General features: G+C 37.4%; 1 protein-coding gene and 1 non-coding gene across 10 annotated transcripts in view; both read left to right on the top strand.

Moving 5' to 3' along the window:
• CNOT1 (CCR4-NOT transcription complex subunit 1) overlaps positions 1-18,564 on the top strand; it is a 105,486-nt gene that overhangs the window by 74,122 nt on the left and 12,800 nt on the right. For 5 of the 9 annotated variants that reach the window (XM_043599331.1, XM_043599329.1, XM_043599330.1 and 2 more), the window contains exons 21-39: positions 16-302; positions 1,324-1,402; positions 3,315-3,545; positions 3,859-3,999; positions 4,927-5,106; positions 6,630-6,746; positions 7,077-7,187; positions 7,507-7,584; positions 7,772-7,949; positions 8,804-8,934; positions 11,292-11,588; positions 12,268-12,408; positions 12,503-12,607; positions 13,360-13,479; positions 14,637-14,828; positions 15,617-15,759; positions 16,209-16,317; positions 16,420-16,589; positions 17,224-17,476. In XM_043599331.1, the coding sequence (XP_043455266.1) occupies positions 16-302; positions 1,324-1,402; positions 3,315-3,545; positions 3,859-3,999; positions 4,927-5,106; positions 6,630-6,746; positions 7,077-7,187; positions 7,507-7,584; positions 7,772-7,949; positions 8,804-8,934; positions 11,292-11,588; positions 12,268-12,408; positions 12,503-12,607; positions 13,360-13,479; positions 14,637-14,828; positions 15,617-15,759; positions 16,209-16,317; positions 16,420-16,589; positions 17,224-17,476 (3,063 nt within the window). The remainder of the gene's footprint in view (positions 1-15; positions 303-1,323; positions 1,403-3,314; positions 3,546-3,858; positions 4,000-4,926; positions 5,107-6,629; positions 6,747-7,076; positions 7,188-7,506; positions 7,585-7,771; positions 7,950-8,803; positions 8,935-11,291; positions 11,589-12,267; positions 12,409-12,502; positions 12,608-13,359; positions 13,480-14,636; positions 14,829-15,616; positions 15,760-16,208; positions 16,318-16,419; positions 16,590-17,223; positions 17,477-18,564) is intronic. The other 4 variants (XM_043599335.1, XM_043599333.1, XM_043599334.1 and 1 more) reach the window with 1 other exon arrangement.
• On the top strand, positions 5,759-5,896 carry LOC122495293. Its single transcript, XR_006300371.1, has one exon. It is a non-coding gene; the product is annotated as a small nucleolar RNA SNORA46 (small nucleolar RNA).

Raw genomic sequence — 18,564 nt, 5'->3', positions numbered from 1 at the left:
TCTTGTTTTTCCTAGGTATTAGAAATGTTACAGAGGTTTAAAGACTCTACCATAAAGAGGGAACGAGAAGTATTTAACTGTATGTTGAGGAACTTATTTGAAGAATATCGGTTTTTCCCCCAATACCCTGATAAAGAGTTACATATAACTGCCTGCTTGTTTGGTGGGATAATTGAAAAAGGACTGGTCACTTACATGGCACTAGGTCTGGCCCTGCGATATGTTCTTGAAGCCTTACGCAAGCCTTTTGGATCCAAAATGTATTATTTTGGGATTGCTGCACTAGATAGATTTAAAAATAGGTGAGTGAATAGGTTTCCTATGAAGCATCTCTTTTTTAGTGTTAGAAATAATAACTATCATTTACCACCTAGTTCTTGCCATGCCCCATCATTATATATATCTTAACAGTATAAAGTTGAAGAGGAAGAAGTGAAAACAATTCATTACAGTTATGAAATAAGTGGTAGGAAAAGTATAAACTGAAATAGTTTTTTGTTGATTATTGAGGGCTAAGTCATTGTTTTATATTACAGTTCTTTGAATTTGACAAAATTTATACAGTTATATAACTACTATCACAATCAAGATACTGAATATTTGTATCACTCCCAAGCAGTTCTCTTGTTTTGCCTTTGTACAAGTTCACCTTCCCCCATCTTTGACCCCTGGCAGTCACTAATCTGCTTTCTCTGTAGTTTTTCCGGTACATGGTGTGTGTGAGTCTAACTTGTTACAATTACCACCCATCTTTTGAAATTAATCTGTATTACTGCATGTTTCAGTACTTGTTCCTTGTCATAGCTGGATACTATTCCATTGTATGGATTAACTCTGAATTGTTTCTCCATTTTTTGATGAACATTTGGAGTTGTTCTGGGTAGCAGTTTTAGTGGCTCATTGTAATTGTAACTGAAAATAGGACCTTTAAAAAAGATACTGTTTCCTTTTTTTTTTTTTAAGCTTATTTATTTTGAGGTGGGGGGGGATCTGAAGTGGGCTCTGCACTGACCACAGTGAATCCAAAGGGGGTTTTGAACTCACGAACCCTGGGATCATGATCTGAACCAAAGTCAGATGCTTAACTGACTGAGCCACACAGGTGCCCCATAGACACTGTTTTCTGATGTAAAAAGAGTGAAGTTCATCAATATTTCTCTCTACTTCTGTGTTCTTATCTTTGGCATTCTCTTCAAATAAGGTGTTTCCAAGGTAGCATGAGGACAGTGGCTTAGACTAGCATTTGGAAAAAAATTTGTTAATTGTGCTGCTTCTGTTCTTACATGAAAAGAATGAATGAATGAATGAATATTTTATTGGCAGATTGAAGGACTATCCCCAGTATTGTCAGCACTTGGCTTCTATCAGTCACTTTATGCAATTTCCACATCATTTACAGGAGGTAAGTGTGTCTGATAGCTCAAATCTGTCTAATAGTTGGAGAGTTTATGTTAATTTGATTTTGGATTTGCTGGGACTGGCATTAAGATTTCTTAATGATTGGCATGTTATAAGCATACCTATTTTTGGTGCTCATTAGGCAGCTTAATGATAGGTCATGAAAAAAAATGTCATTCTTGGATTATCTTTTCTAAGCAGTGGTTTTGCTTCATTTAATGAAAGGCTTTTATCAGGTACTTAAGCCTGATAATGCTGTTGAAGTATAGACATCTTTTACTATTATTAAGAATTCCTGCCTGATTCTATAAAGTATTTGGAGTGGGAATCTTGGATAAAAATAAATAAAGATGTTCCTTTGATCTAAATGTTAATATGAGCCAGAGCTGTTTCATATAAGACTAAGACAAGTGTTTCTTGAAACTACAGCCTGCTTGTGGCACCTGGCTGCTTCAGTCAGTAGAGCATGTGACTCTTGCTCTCTGGATTGTGAGTTCAAGCTCCATGTTAGGTGTAGAGATGACTTAAAAAAATACAGCCTTCTTAACTACCTGCTTAGAGTCCTTTCATATACTTGTTTAAAAGGAGGGAGGTAGTCCTTGAGGAAATGGACCTAGAGATTTTAGTTTTAAGCCATTTTACATGATTTGTCAACTATTGTTTTAGTAAGTGATTTTAGGTTAATTGGCTAGTATTATTCATACCTTTGTCTTGGCTTTAGTCAAAGTCTACTCCCAGAACAAGAAAATTGATTAATTTTTGTTGTTATTTTACATGAAGCTGAAAAATGGCTTTATAACATCATATTTTAAGGAATCAGATCAGAATTTGAACCTACTTTTAATTTTTATTAGAATTTAGTCCAGTGTTTTCTACCTCGTGCTGCTGGGTCTGTTTGTAGGAGGCCAGGGTTTTTGTGTTGGCTTAACCTAGGAGACCTATGGAGTGACAGGTGTGAGTGTTACTTATTCATCTGAGGGGGTTGGGAGAATATGCCAGTATTGTAATACTGAAAACTATACAGGAAAGCAGTGTTTTGTAAAACTAAGATGAGAAGTCAGAGGCTTACCACAGTAAAATGTGTTTGGAATTCAGAGGTGGGAATATAGACCTTAGGTAAGTGGAGACCAGGAGACGGGCATGGGCATGATCACAGAAAACAGTGGTCCCCACCACCCCTTGTAACAAGACAGCTAGAGAGAGAGAGGTAATTGTTTTCGTTTGTGTACTTTAAGACGCTATACTTTATTCAGAGATTGTCTTACTTGAAAATCTCCTTTTTTGAATAAAGTTATCATATACCTAGATAGTAGTTTTTGTTTTGTTCAGGCATAGACTGCTGGAAATAGGATCAGGATCCCTATGTCAGTTTTCTAATTTGTATGTAGAAAGGTCAAATGGTCTAAAATGGAAGAAAAAGTTTGCTGTCTTGCTTATTACCTTCTAGAACTGACTTGCCTTTCTACAGTGTGTTTGTTTTGTAGTGATAGCTTTGCTGAGAGATAATTCACATTACCACATATTTTTTAGGCCTTAGATTTCTCATCAGTGTTCATTAAAAGAGATCAGTTTATTGTACAAATTTAAAAATGTTAAGATTTATATATATTAAGGGATTTACGGAGGTATATATGCAAGCATTGGTGGGTGTTTTGAACGTGTTTTGCTAGACTAGTTCTCATAAATTTTTTAAGACACATTAATATTTTACTTCCTAAAGAGCCCCTGGTATCCACTTACATATATTACGTATAGAAATATGGACCAAAATGGGGCAAGGAGTAAGGGTTATAGATGAGCCAGAAGAGTCTTCTGAAATGATTTTTCCCTTGTTAGAAGTCAGGGGAGTATAATTCAGAATTTTCAATTTTTGTTAAGAACTCTTTTAATGTGTTTCCGTCTCCCTACCCCTATAGTATATTGAGTATGGACAGCAGTCTAGAGATCCTCCTGTGAAAATGCAGGGCTCTATCACAACCCCTGGAAGTATTGCACTGGCTCAGGCCCAGGCTCAGGCCCAGGTTCCAGCAAAAGCTCCCCTTGCTGGTCAGGTTAGCACGATGGTAACCACCTCAACAACCACCACTGTTGCTAAAACGGTTACAGTCACCAGGCCAACCGGAGTCAGCTTTAAGAAAGATGTGCCAGTAAGTAAATCTTTTTTCTTTTCTCGGATTTGTTATGTTGTAAATGTATCTAGGAGTGAGCATGTGTTTTAATTTTATTATAAACAGCACATGCCTAGTAAAGTATAAAGATGAACATTTCTCCCTTTGTATCTCCCCCAGATTTCCCAGAGGCAGGCACTATTAACAGTTCAACATGTATTCTTGCCAACAGTTCCAATGCACAGCCATATATACCATGTATATGTTTTATATTAAATATGTATACATTTTCCCCTCGGATTTGTCAAACAGGTATTTCAGTTCATTTATTTTATGTACTTTGTGTTTTTAGCCTTCTATTAATACTACAAATATAGATACGTTGCTTGTGGCCACAGATCAAACTGAGAGAATTGTAGAGCCCCCAGAAAATATCCAAGAGAAAATTGCTTTTATCTTCAATAATCTCTCACAGTCGAATATGACACAAAAGGTGAGCATGATATAATAGTTTATATATCATTGTGAATGCTATCTATTTTATCCCTAGTGGGTTGGGGGATTTCTGCACCTTTTTAAATACTCAGTTTACTTTAAAGATTTAAAGATTGAAGTAATAGAATCAAAGCAAAGGGAATACAGATATACAATTAGTGGCTGTGGTTTTTGTAGCCATTAAATAGTACTAGTTTTGTGGTGAGTTTTACAGGCTTTTGAAGTAAACTACACGATCTCATCATGATGGAACATGTCATTTATACCTCATCACAACTCATGTCCTCCCAGAGACCATTCAGAGCTATTATTAGGTGCCTAGTAACTGAGTTAGACCTTGTGCAGAGCATAAGAAGGGATTCTTCTCTTTCAAGATTATATAATAACTCATTGGAAATGCCTGTTTTAGCCTGTAAGATTAGCCTAAACAAGTAGGTTTTGAGATATTATTTATGTACCATCTTTCAAAATCCCACCAGAATTGATTATGAATAAAATAAGTCTTTAGTGTCCTTTTGGAAGAGAAATTTCAAACTTTAGAGATGATTCCTGGAGATAGAAATTTAGGAAAATATGGTTCCGGTGTTAAGTCTGTTAACAGTAGGCTGTACATTAGCAATATATGCAAGTTTGGTCAAATTGAGAGGTGGGTAAGTGAGGGTGAGGGACTTAAAGTTGAAAGGAACCATAGATGTTTTAGTCGTAGTTACCCACAGTTTGAGAGATGATTGACTTTGTACTAACAAGAATTTAATATATTATACTTCATAGCATATGTCTCATGTGGAGGGAGATGAAACATGGGGCTTTAGCATCTAATTTTGCAAGGAACCACATGGTATAGGATTGTTTACATAGAAGAAACACAAAGCTGTATTTTATCATCTTTTAACCGTGTACTTCCTGTGTCATATTGATTGGCTAGGTTGAAGAACTAAAGGAAACTGTGAAGGAAGAATTTATGCCTTGGGTTTCACAATACCTGGTTATGAAGAGAGTCAGTATTGAGCCAAACTTTCACAGCCTCTATTCAAACTTCCTTGACACGCTGAAGAACCCTGAATTTAATAAGATGGTTCTGAATGAGACCTACAGAAACATCAAAGTAAAATTTAGTTCTTCTATTCCTTTTCATTACTGTTTTGAATTTGGAAATACTTGATTGTACAAGCAGAATTTTGGGGGAGGTATTTATTGGCTGTTTTTTCTCTAGGTTATCTAGGGTTTGTTTCAGATACGGAACTAAATTTCACGAAGAATTTCATGAAGATGTACTCTATACTGTTTACTTTGAAAGTAGCTATACTCTTCTAAATTTGTTTTCATCATTTCATGCATGGTTTTAATTCTTGATCCTCTGTTTATGTTTTCAACTTGCTTTTAGTTTGTAATATGCTCTTAGCTCTAGTCCCTCACTTCTGTTTTTTTTTTAAAATAGTCTTCTAGAAATCTATTGTATGGATGTTTATTGCTAATGGATATTTAGGTTGTTAATAACTTTAACTGTTACAAAGACAATGCTCCAGTGAGTCTTTTATGTCTTCTTAAGTGCCAAATATCTTTAGACTCTCGACTTGTTTGTAGGATAGCTGTTTTAAGGATTCTCAGCAGTTTAGAGTCAAAGTTTTCCTAATGTGCTAACGCTTGTTGCATGAAATTAGGTATTTCATTTCTCAGGAGGAATAACATTTCAAGAAAACCTATCATATAGCTGTAATCATTCTTTGATGAATGATTTGGGCATTGGCTTAGGAACCAGCACTATATTTAAACCTGTGGATGGAAATTTTTCCCATTCCTGGTTACGCTGTAGTGCAAAATAATTCCTGGCTCTTTGTGTTACACAGCTGACTTTGTGCCATTCTGCTGTTGATCTGTAGAGTTAAGGAACATAACTATACTCACTTTTTGTTTTTTGTTTTTTTTTTTAATCTGATGGCAATGATGATTGGGATATAAAAGTTTCTACATATTCTGGAGCAAAATTTCAAGATTCTTTTAAACAAATTTAAATTACAACTTTAAATTTATAGCCATAAATTAAGAAGTAATATGTAGATGGATGTATATGCTTGCCCCAAAACACACTCATGTGATGTTTCTGTCCCCCTTAGGAAAGTAAGAACTACAGAATTAATGAAATAGGTAATTAAATATAGATTTAAATCCAGAAATTTTAAAGGAAGCACTTTAGCATTATTATAATGTATTTCAGAAAGTTATTTTAGTTCTCTCTAGAGATACATAGTGACCTGGATAATACTGAAAGGTTGTAGTAGATACTGTGATCTTGGTTACATTTCTTCATATGCTTGTTGTCTTGAAGGCCTTAGAACCGTAGCTTTAATCATCATTTGAATTGAATTTTGCTCCTCAAAATAGATTTGCATTTGGGTGCCTGCTTCAAACCTAGCTAAAAATTTCAGTTTTAAAATACTTTTCTGTAGGACTATACATGACCCCTTAACCTTGTATAGTTACACTCTAATAATATGGAGTAGATCTACTTTGGGGTATGTTCTCAGAATTGACGTCTTGTTTTTAATATTGGATGAAAGGGAATTCTCAAACATTCAGTTGAGAATTTTTTCTTAAACTTATTTTCTATATTTCTTAATCCTATACCAGGTGCTCCTGACCTCTGATAAAGCTGCAGCCAATTTTTCAGATCGTTCTTTGCTGAAGAATTTGGGACATTGGCTAGGAATGATCACATTAGCTAAAAATAAACCCATCTTACACACTGTGAGTTCCAGCCAGAGGTTCATGTAAAAATTGAGAATTTTCATATAGCATATTATGTCTAAAAGTCTTGACTGTATTTGGGACTGTTTTAATGATTTGGGGTGTTTGTAAGAGTTTGGCCCATGTTTGAATCTGTAATTGCATGCTCATGATTCTATATTGTTGAGCACAATAAAAGCCAGTAAGGTCTGGTTGTCACCCTTTTTTTGTAAGGCAAGGGTCATATTGATTCCTGATTTGGGAATGAGTTTGCAAAATACCTTTCTTTGGTGCTTTGTGAGGGGTTTTGAAGTGTATTCCCAGCTTTTAAAAATATTTTTCTTATTCTAGGACTTGGATGTAAAATCTTTGCTGCTAGAGGCTTATGTTAAAGGACAACAAGAGTTGCTCTATGTAGTGCCCTTTGTTGCCAAAGTCTTAGAATCTAGCATTCGCAGTGTGGTGAGTAGATTTTAATATTTTATTGATGGTTAATCTGTAAGAGTTAGTCTGTTTCAGCAAAAGGGTATGAGATTATATCCTTAGTTCTGAAGATAGAGCTAGTTCAGTCTTTCTCAGGGAAACTCAGATTTCCAATGTGAGAGATTAAGGTAGCATCATTTAATAACTCTGATTTTAATGGATGTTTTTGGGTTTTGATGGTTTTCTAAATTATGATATAGATTATTATGGCCACACAGGTATAAGTGCCTAAGTATTTTAAATAATGCAAATTAAAGAATGATTTGGGGACCAACTTAACATAATAGCTTTTCTTTAGGTTTTTAGGCCACCCAACCCCTGGACGATGGCAATTATGAATGTATTGGCAGAGCTACATCAGGAACATGACTTAAAGGTACATTTGTTGCTGCTTTATCCTCTGAAACTTCCTTAATCCTTCACATTATTAAAATTTACAGGAAAGGCAGAGAATTGCAGGGGGCGGGGGGGGGGAAGCACTGTAACAATTGGATGAGAATAGTATATACTGTGAATAAAACTACATTTTTGTTTTCAAAATTCAAATAATTTGAATTATACAGTTAAACTTGAAGTTTGAGATTGAGGTCCTCTGCAAGAACCTTGCATTAGACATCAATGAGCTAAAACCTGGAAACCTCCTAAAGGATAAAGATCGCCTAAAGAACTTAGATGAGCAACTCTCTGCTCCAAAGAAAGATGTCAAGCAGCCAGAAGAGCTCCCTCCCATCACAACCACAAGTAAGTGTGATAATTAGCTTTCTGTTTTACCAGAATTTTCTTAAATGGTACATCTTTATGCATGTAGCAAGTTATAATTTTCCACATAATGTGTTGAAATTTTGTATACTTTTTGGTGAGCCATCTGAATTATTAAGGAGAAGTTAGTAATGTCTAGGTATTGTCTTCAGTTCCAGAATTCATCTGGGTAATTCTTAATGGTATTCTTAACTAAGTATCATTAATCCTATCCCAACTAAGCCGGGTGATTCTTTAGAGTGTTTGAGATCAGAAAGAACTGCATGGCACGGTGGGCCTGTGTTACTCCTCACATGGTAGCCAGACTACCAGCTAGACCTGCCCAGGGGGCGGATTATTATACGTGGATCATAGATTGGAAATGTGGGGGCTATAGAAGTATTGAATGAAAGATTAGGAGGTGTGTAAGAATAAACCAGCTTGTCATTCTGTCTCATTCGTCAGTAGCTAAGAATCCCCAACTGTAACCAGAGAACAGCCTAGATGGGAAAGAGACGTCTATAATGAAGAGTAATCAACAAGTCTTGGGTTTGCTGATAACAAGTCTTGGGCTAGTAGCATGTCCTCACAGTTGATTTCTTTGCAACTGCAAAGGGTATTTTGCAGGGGTATTGTCACTGACATAGCTTTACATACTTTGTTCAGATCTCTGTATTAAAACAATAGAAATTTTTTTGTTATAATTTAGGGTGGAAAATGAGACCTATGCCATTCTCACCCCCCACTCCCACCCCCAAGAGACTAATCCAGTTAAAGACTGCCTAATGCCTTGATTTTGTAGCAAAGTCAAGAAATGTGCTTTTTATTAGCTCTTATTTTATGTCTTTAACATTCAGCAACTTCTACAACACCAGCTACCAGTACCACTTGTACAGCCACAGTTCCACCACAGCCACAGTACAGCTACCACGACATCAATGTCTATTCCCTTGCTGGCCTGGCACCACACATTACCTTAAATCCAACAGTAAGTAAACAACTGCTCCATCCCCCAATTCCTACTTTACGACAAGGTAAATGGGTCACCTTCCTTTTCTTTTTCTCCTTCCTTCTGGATTCCTAGATCTAAGAGGATTTTGTACAGAAAGGAGGGATTGGCAACTGCTGTATAGTACAGCTGGGATTTTTTCCTACTCTAAAAATATAGTCATTGTGACTGGAAATCACCTATGTTGGTTACTCATATCTAAACCCTGTGGTATTAATCAGCTGGCGATATAATCACAATGGCCAAGATTACCTTACACAGGCCAAAAGATCCTTAGTATTCCATAGTGTTTTGCTGTTTACTTTCATTATCATGCCACCCTTAGCCCTTGCATTAAGCCGTTTCTTTTTGGTAGATAGCTAGAACTGAGCTGATTCCTGTGTGTATGTGTAAAGTCTCCAAGCCAGGATCTAAAAGTGGGACTTAATACTTTCAGTTACATTCTATATTCCAGAAGGAAGTTTGGTCTGAAGTCATATAAAATGCCAATAGTTAAAGGTATTTTACTCTGTGTATTGAGAGTGATGATTATCTTCTTTTAGTCTACTTAACACTTGTTCAGAATCAGATACTGGAATATTCATGGTGTTTGATTTTTAGAAACTGCCCATGTTCACAAATACAGGAATAACATTAATACATTGAGCTTTTTTATTTAAAGGACACAAAGGAATTTAAAAAAGATCATTTTAGGGGCGCCTGGGTGGCTCAGTTGGTTAAGCATCTGACTTCGGCTCAGGTCATGATCTCATGGTTTGTGATTTCACTCCCCTCATTGGGCTCTGTGCTGACAGCTCAGAGCCTGGTCCCTGCTTCAGATTCTGTCTTTCCCTCTCTCTCTCCTCTCCCCTGCTTACGCTGTGTCTATCTCTCAAAAATAAGTAAACATTAAAAAATTAAAAAATCTTAACCTAGGTCTCCCTCCTGTACCCCCATGGCACTTAATTTTTTGTGGGGTGGGGGGAGCCCTTAGATTTAGAAATTGTGATTCCCCTTTATAACACTGTCAGTAATCTGAATATTTTTATGTATCCATCATGAGTATTTTAGAAGTTTCTCACAAATTCATTAAGTTAAAGAGATCAAGTGATGGGGCGCCTGGGTGGCGCAGTCGGTTAAGCGTCCGACTTCAGCCAGGTCATGATCTCGCGGTCCGTGAGTTCGAGCCCCGCGTCGGGGTCTGGGCTGATGGCTCAGAGCCTGGAGCCTGTTTCCGATTCTGTGTCTCCCTCTCTCTCTGCCCCTCCCCCGTTCATGCTCTGTCTCTCTCTGTCCCAAAAATAAATAAACGTTGAAAAAAAAATTTTTAAAGAGATCAAGTGAGTATTAGGGCATACCAGAGGTAAAAGATTAGAAACAGTCATTCAAGTGAAGCAAAGTGGCTTCAATGTATGGTAATGTAAATGTTTGCTATTCTGGAGAATTATTTGTAGTAATGTTTCTGTAGAAATCCTTTTCTCTGTTAACCTGATTCTTTCTGCATTTATTTCTCCACGCAACTATAGAAGCTACATTTTTTTTTTTAATTTAAAACAGGTTTTTTTGAATGTTTTTATTTCTTTTTGAGACAGAAAGCATGAGCAGGGGAGGGGCAGAGAGAGGGGGAGACACAGAATCTGAAGCAGGCTCCAGGCCCTGAGCTGTCAGCACAGAGCCCAACGCGGGGCTTGAATCCACAGACTGTGAGATCATGACCGAGCTGAAGTCAGACGCTTAACCGACTGCGCCACCCAGGCGCCCCGAAGCACCTGGGTCTTTCTTTGAGAGTACTTAAGCTACAAATTTTATTTTTTTTTAATTTTTTTTTTTATTTTTAAAAAAAATTTTTTTTTCAACGTTTATTTATTTTTGGGACAGAGAGAGACAGAGCATGAACGGGGGAGGGCCAGAGAGAGAGGGAGACACAGAATCGGAAGCAGGCTCCAGGCTCTGAGGCATTAGCCCAGAGCCCGACGCGGGGCTCGAACTCACGGACCGCGAGATCGTGACCTGAGCTGAAGTCGGACGCTTAACCGACTGCGCCACCCAGGCGCCCCGCTACAAATTTTAACTAAGCACATAATGGATCCTGCAATAAAAAATTTGCACATCAAACTTTTAGAATTTTTAAAAACGCAAAGACCTATTTATTATCACATATCATAAGGTATAACAAATAGTACTCTCTGTAGACTAGCTTCTATTTCCTGAACTTTTCATTGGTTAATTTAAAGTAGAAATTGGTAGTTAATGGTTAACTTTGAAGTCATTTCCAAAATCACAGGTGTGATGACTGATGTAAGTTGGGATGTCTTACCTTAAACAAGCTGTTGACTTAACTTGTTTCCCCCACCTAGATTCCCTTGTTTCAGGCTCATCCACAGTTGAAGCAGTGTGTGCGCCAGGCAATTGAACGGGCTGTCCAGGAGCTGGTCCATCCTGTGGTGGATCGATCAATTAAGATTGCTATGACTACTTGTGAGCAAATAGTCAGGAAGGATTTTGCCCTGGATTCTGAGGAATCTCGAATGCGAATAGCAGCTCATCACATGATGCGGAACTTAACAGCTGGAATGGCTATGATTACCTGCAGGGAACCTTTGCTTATGAGCATATCTACCAACCTGAAAAACAGTTTTGCCTCAGCCCTTCGTGTAGGTTGATTATTTTCTTGGTGGAATACATAATTTCTTACGCGTGCCTGACTTTCTTTTTCTTTGCATGTCATCACATTTGATGTCTTTCCTCCTGTTGAATTGTAAATGCTGTGAGGTGAAGCCTCGTGTTTTTTTGCTCACTATTGTATCCTCAACACAGTGTTTTGCAGATAGTAGATATCCAAATATTTATTGATTTAAAGACATGAAGGGTTTAAAAATACATAAGTTAACAATATTGTTTCTGGTAATTATTAAGAATTCAGATTAAAGCACTTGCAGTAGGTCAGTGGAAAACTGTGTAAAGTGACTTTGTGTACACACACAATTACACTCTTTCCTCAGGTTAACTCATTTGCTAATTTTGGGTCTTACATGCCATGGTTAATGATGCCTCCCCCACCACCTTTTTTTTTTTTTTTTTAACTGCTTTACTGTTTCCATATTGTTCACTGTCTTCGTAACAATCTGAAAATAAAGTGTTTTGGTTGAGTAGTATTTTAATCTTACAGATGAAGATGATTTTAGGCTATTTTGTGGTCACAGCTAGTAAGTCATAAATAGAGTCAGAACTTTAAAAATTTGTATAAGCATTGCATCTCCTATTATCTGTCTTATCTATCTATCTACAGAAAACTTTAAATTGTTTTCTTTCTTTCTCTTCCCCTTCCAAAAGACTGCATCGCCACAACAGAGGGAAATGATGGATCAGGCAGCTGCTCAGTTAGCTCAGGACAATTGTGAATTAGCTTGCTGTTTTATTCAGAAGACTGCAGTAGAAAAAGCAGGTCCTGAGATGGACAAGAGATTAGCAACTGTAAGTGTTTAGCCTTTGCCATTTAAGTATTTTTTTTTTTCTATTTAAGAAAATGCCTCATAACAAGAACCTCAGTGACTTTTTTTATTTGCAGGAATTTGAACTGAGAAAACATGCTAGGCAAGAAGGTCGCAGGTACTGTGATCCTGTTGTGTTAACATATCAAGCTGAGCGGATGCCAGAGCAAATCAGGCTGAAAGTAAGAATTGGGGGCATTGTCTCTCCCTACCCATCTTTGTTTTCTTTCTGTTTATGTTGCTTAAACTCCTCACCAGGACTTAGACAGTGGGGTTACATGTTGTTTCTGAGACAATATCCCACCCTCAGTAGCGCGTATCACTTGTAGGCTACCTGTGGAGAAGGCATAAAGATATCTTAGATGGGGTCACTGGGCTGGTTCAGTTGGTAGAGAATACAATTCTTGATCTAAGGGTCGTGAGTTCAAGCCCCACGTGGTCTGTAGAGATTACTTAAACAATTTTCAAAAAGAAAAGTTACCTTAGATTGCATGCACTTGCCAGTTGTCACATCCCTATGTAAAGAGTTCATGTGCCTGTTAGTTTTTGTGTTTCGCAACTTGGTCTTGCCTTCTAGTACTTCTGTTTTAATTAATAACTACTTATTAGTGAGAAAATGTAAGAAATCTGATCAATGTTACCAGCTCCATTAGAGACTTTCATTTTGTGTGTTCCTATTTGAGGTATGTTTCCCTAGAAAAACTCAAACGAATTTTTAAACAAAGGGGACTTTTGACAGGATTCAGGGAAATGGGAAACACTGTGAGTTGTGTACACACACATATGTGCAATTACACTATTATATGTTGTAGTGACTCCTGTGTGCCTTCTCCAGAATCCCTGTGCGTACTTCCATGCAAACTTTCCACTTTCAAAGAACTTTGCTTCGATTCTGTGAAGAGGATCCTGTCAAAATAGGTTTTCTTCTTTCCAGGTTGGTGGTGTGGACCCAAAGCAGCTGGCTGTTTATGAAGAGTTTGCACGCAATGTGCCTGGCTTCTTGCCCACAAATGATTTAAGTCAGCCTACAGGATTTTTAGCCCAACCCATGAAGGTAAATTGTTCCTTGGATTAAATTGAATGTTTTACATTTTAATTTGAATGTTTTTATCAAATCTATCTCTTGCTTCCTGAGAGTTTAAGTTAAAGGGGGGAAAATTAACCCACGGTTGATGAGTATAGTTATTCTTTGTATTAGATCAGGATGGCACACAGAGGAACTTTTTTATTTTTTTTAAATCCATGAGGTTGATTTTCATGTTTTGGCCTAATTAAAGGAATTTATATGGTGACCCCATCACTTTGCCTATGTTTTGTAAAAAGAGTTTCTAAAATTTTGATATAATTATTTACAGAAAAGTTGGGAGATGTAGGGGAAAACATTTTGCCCCTGAACCATTTGAATATAAGATGCTGACCCTGGTGTCCCAATCACTTTCAAATACTTTGGTCTGTGTTATCTACAAAGACATTCTCCTGTGTGACCATAGTACAGCTATTGAAATCAGGATGTTAATACTGATACATTAATACCTAATCCTGATACCTCATTCAGATTTTATGAAGTGTCCTAGTATCATCTGTTTATAGTTAAAAGGACTTATTTCAGAATCACACATTTTTAGTTAGTTATGTTTTTAAAGTTTCCTCCAGGTCAGTCTGGTATAGTACCTTACCTTTTCCTCATCTTTCATGACCTTGACACTTTTGCAGACTACAGGCTAGTTATTTTCTAGAATGTCCTGGTTTGGATTTGTTCAGTATGTTCTCAGGAATAGATTCAAATAGTGCATCTTTGATATATTTATCACAGAAATGATGCTGTGTTATTATTCTGTTAGGCTTTGACAGCTGGACTGGGTACTATATTTTCTGTGGTTTGGATTACCTACTTTCCTAGGCTATATCCTGTCCCATTATCTGTCTTGTTTTCTTTGATTACTTGATTATATTGATGTCTGTCAGGCCTTCCATAGTCAAGTGAAGTACCCCTTCTCGCATCCCTGCCTTGCACTGCCCCACCTCATGTCATTAAGATTGAATAGTTCAGGAAAGGGAATGGAAGAGCCGCCCCTCTGTTTTGATGGGGGGGGGGGGTGGGAATCAAGGGAGTAAACATACTAAAATACTTTTTAATTGCTGCATGTGCCAGTGAAAAATCTGAAAAATTTTTGCTTATCTCTTTTTTGGTTCTTTCCTTCTCTCAAACAGCAAGCTTGGGCAACAGATGATGTAGCTCAGATATATGATAAGTGCATTACAGAACTGGAGCAGCACCTACATGCCATCCCACCAACTTTGGCCATGAATCCTCAAGCTCAGGCTCTTAGAAGTCTTTTGGAGGTTGTAGTATTATCTCGAAACTCTCGGGATGCCATAGCTGCTCTTGGATTGCTCCAGAAGGTTAGTTCTTTTTTAAGTTTGTTAGAGAGGGAGCAGGGGATGGGCAGAGAGAGGGAATGAGAGAATTCTAACCAGGCTCCACCCCATCAGCACAGAGCCAACATGGGGGCTCAATCCCATGAACCGTGAGAGCATGACCTGAGCCGAAGTCAACAGTCAGATAGATGCTTAACTGACTCAGCCACCCAGGTGCCCCATTAAATGTTAATTTTAAGAAGAAACTATGTTTGTAAATCTAGTGACCTGCACCATCGCCTACTTAAGTTAGATTCAGATTTTAAAATTAAGATAAAACAAATTTTGTTTGGTAAAAACTGGGTGAGTTTTTCCCAGAACAGAATGTAGTCATGGCACTTACCAACGGCAAAGTGGGAAAATCTTTATTACAATTTTTTGAAAACACAGTTATTTAAGAAACTTTAAAAGACAGCACTTTAGATTTGGAGGGAAAGGTTGATCCACGTAGGTGGGTTATGTGGGAGGGTTGTTACGGACCATTGGATTTTGACTGTGTAGGGACAGTGGGACTTTTTATGTGAAGAACACATGTGAATGTAAATTAGAATTGAGAGAGAGAGAGAGAGAGAGCGAGAGAGAGAGAGAGAGAGCGAGAGCGAGCGAGAGAGAGAGAGAGTGTGTGTGTGTGTGTGTGTTAAGTGTGTGTGTGTGAAAAGGGTTTTGGTGAGTGGAGACATTGTTAACTCTCTGTTAAGGTTTGGTTTTTGGCTTTGAAAGTTGGGCTGAATACTATATTTTCCATGTTTGTGAATACTGTTTTTCTTCCATAGGCTGTAGAGGGTTTACTAGATGCCACAAGTGGTGCTGATGCTGACCTATTGCTGCGCTACAGGGAGTGCCACCTTTTGGTCTTAAAAGCTCTTCAGGATGGCCGGGCATATGGGTCTCCATGGTGTAACAAACAGATCACAAGGTCAGTATCCATCTTAAACAAGTACTGTTTATTAGACTGCTTTCTAAGATACATGGCCCTTTTCATGTCCAGAGGTTTCCTTTTTTTCTAGAAGGCAAATGGGACTTTGACGAATATACAAAACCAGTACTTTGCTTTGGGGAATAAATTGCAGATCATTGGTTTTAAAAGGTTTCAATGATTTCTTGGCAGTGGTGTTCACATATAAATATTTCAATGTCTTAAGTGGAATGCTTTGTTTTCTAGGCTTTGAAAGAAAAGCTTGAGTTTTAACACTGTGCTGTCTGTTCTGCTTCATTATTGGCTATTTTGAATTTTGGATACTGATTTGCATTTGGTTCTCAAAGCATCCTTAATTTGGAACAAATTACCACTGAATAAAATAGGATCTTTATTTTACCTGTTACAATATGGTTAAGCCTATATGAGTAAAGAAACACTTTTTCTAGGTGCCTAATTGAATGTCGGGATGAATATAAATACAATGTTGAAGCAGTGGAGTTGCTAATTCGCAATCATTTGGTTAATATGCAGCAGTATGATCTTCACCTAGCACAGGTATGGAAGGAATTTTCTTAAACAGGAAAAGGGCTCTGGTAGCTGGGAAGTGTGTTTGCCATAAGTGTTGTCTATCTTACGTTGTGCTTTCTGTGTTGCCAGTCAATGGAGAATGGTTTAAACTACATGGCCGTGGCATTTGCTATGCAATTGGTAAAAATCCTGCTGGTGGATGAAAGGAGTGTTGCTCATGTTACTGAGGCAGATCTGTTCCACACCATTGAAACTCTCATGAGGATTAATGCTCACTCCAGAGGCAATGCTCCAGAAGGGTGAGGATGGTGATGGGATCTTTGTGTGTTGAGTCTAAGAATGAGCTTTAGAAATGAATGTGCAGATTTACTAACATTACCTATTAGAACTGCTGTACAACATGTGGGAAGCTTTAGTGAGGCCTAATATTGTCCCTTGAAGTATGAGAGCTTAACTAACCGCCAAGCCACCTTGCTGTAGAGCAAGCAGTACATACCGTACTAGACTTGGTGTCAGGAGTCTTGTGTTTAAGCCCTGGCACTTTAAATTTTGATTTTAGGCAAGTTGACTTACCCCCCCTCCTCAAGCCTTTTCTTGAATAAAATAGAAATAGTATCTCAGAGAATTGTTGAGATTAAGATAAATAACAAACCATGGCACATGGTAGGCGCACCGAGTGTTTGTTAACTATGCACATCGCTCCATCTCAACAGGCATCATTTTTTTTGGGGGTCAAGAAGTGGCTTAAGTGAGGTCAGTCAGTCATTTGCATATTATGTGGTCATGAGTAAACAGGAAGAGACCAAAGATAGCTTTGCTTATATATGGAAATCACTGTTGTGGTTTCTATTAAATAAGCAGATTGTCCAACTGTATGTCTGTGAAATCACAACCATGAGTAGACTGATTTTCACTCTGGATTTATTGTACTAGATTGCCCCAGCTGATGGAAGTAGTGCGATCCAACTATGAAGCAATGATTGATCGTGCTCATGGAGGCCCTAACTTTATGATGCATTCTGGGATCTCTCAAGCCTCAGAGTATGATGATCCTCCAGGCCTGAGGGAGAAGGCAGAGTATCTTCTGAGGGAATGGGTGAATCTCTACCATTCAGCAGCAGCTGGCCGTGACAGTACCAAAGCTTTCTCTGCGTTTGTTGGACAGGTAGAGCTTTTGGAAAGAAAGGTGCTTTTTATTCAACATAAGTAGGGTGTGATGCCTCCAATATTTAAGCTCAGTATTATGTACCTGTGGTCAGACAGTTACCTCCATACTCATGTAAACCAAAATGTCAGCATCGTTACTCTGTTAAATTGATAAAGCCTATTTCATTCCTCATCTTTGGACACTAAGCAGTAAATTCAACATTTCACGTCCCCTTTAGTTCTATTTATCCCATTTCAGTAGTCATAGCTACAAAATACAGTGGATCAGATAATGAATAATGAAATTGCCACATGTATGTAGTAATTTTACTAGCTTGATAATCAATAGTGAGGGAATTTGGGGCTAATTAATATTCTCGTAATAGCCCATGTTTTTAAAAATAAGAAAATGCAACAAAATCTTAAATATTTAAATGGTAGAGCCTTTTATTATATTTTCTAAACTAAGTAGCTTATCTGCCTATAATTGGTTAACATGGTTTTTTGGGAAATAGTTTCTATTTTCATGTGATTTTATCTAAATTGGACTTTGAGTTAAAGTGTTAGGAAACCATTTCCTAGAAAAGAATATTTGAACAGGATGAGTAAACAACAGTGTAGGAAGAGAGTGATAGTACCATTTTAGCATTCTGTTTTTTGATTATTACTGGCTGTTTTCAACCACTGTAAGGGATTCATACTCAGTAGCCAGTTTGTCCTGATCATACTACTTAATTGCCAGAGTGGTGCTTTTGCTGAACTGGCCTTAGAATTCCTTTAGTAGAACTATTGTAATGTTTATTCAGGGAGAGATACTAGCTTATCTGCTTATTTCTGCAGATTGACCATTATATTTTTTAAACTGAGACCAAAGCATAGGTGTGCAACCAAAGAAAGATTGCAATTAGATCTATTATCAAATAAATGACAGTGGATTATGGAAGAGCTGATTAGAATTTTAAAAGTTGTTAAAAATTGGATTTACTGTTTAAGATGAATGTTAACTTGGTAAATAAATCATACTAAGTAGGTCTCTACCTTAAAAGAATTTTTAAAATACACCTTATTGCAAAGCTGTTGTTGAATATTTACAGTTTGATTTTCTGATTTGGATGGAAGAACTTTGAA

The sequence above is a fragment of the Prionailurus bengalensis genome, chromosome E2, assembly GCF_016509475.1.
Source record: "Prionailurus bengalensis isolate Pbe53 chromosome E2, Fcat_Pben_1.1_paternal_pri, whole genome shotgun sequence".
Classification (NCBI taxonomy): domain Eukaryota; kingdom Metazoa; phylum Chordata; class Mammalia; order Carnivora; family Felidae; genus Prionailurus; species Prionailurus bengalensis.
This window is presented reverse-complemented; position numbering and strand designations above follow the sequence as displayed.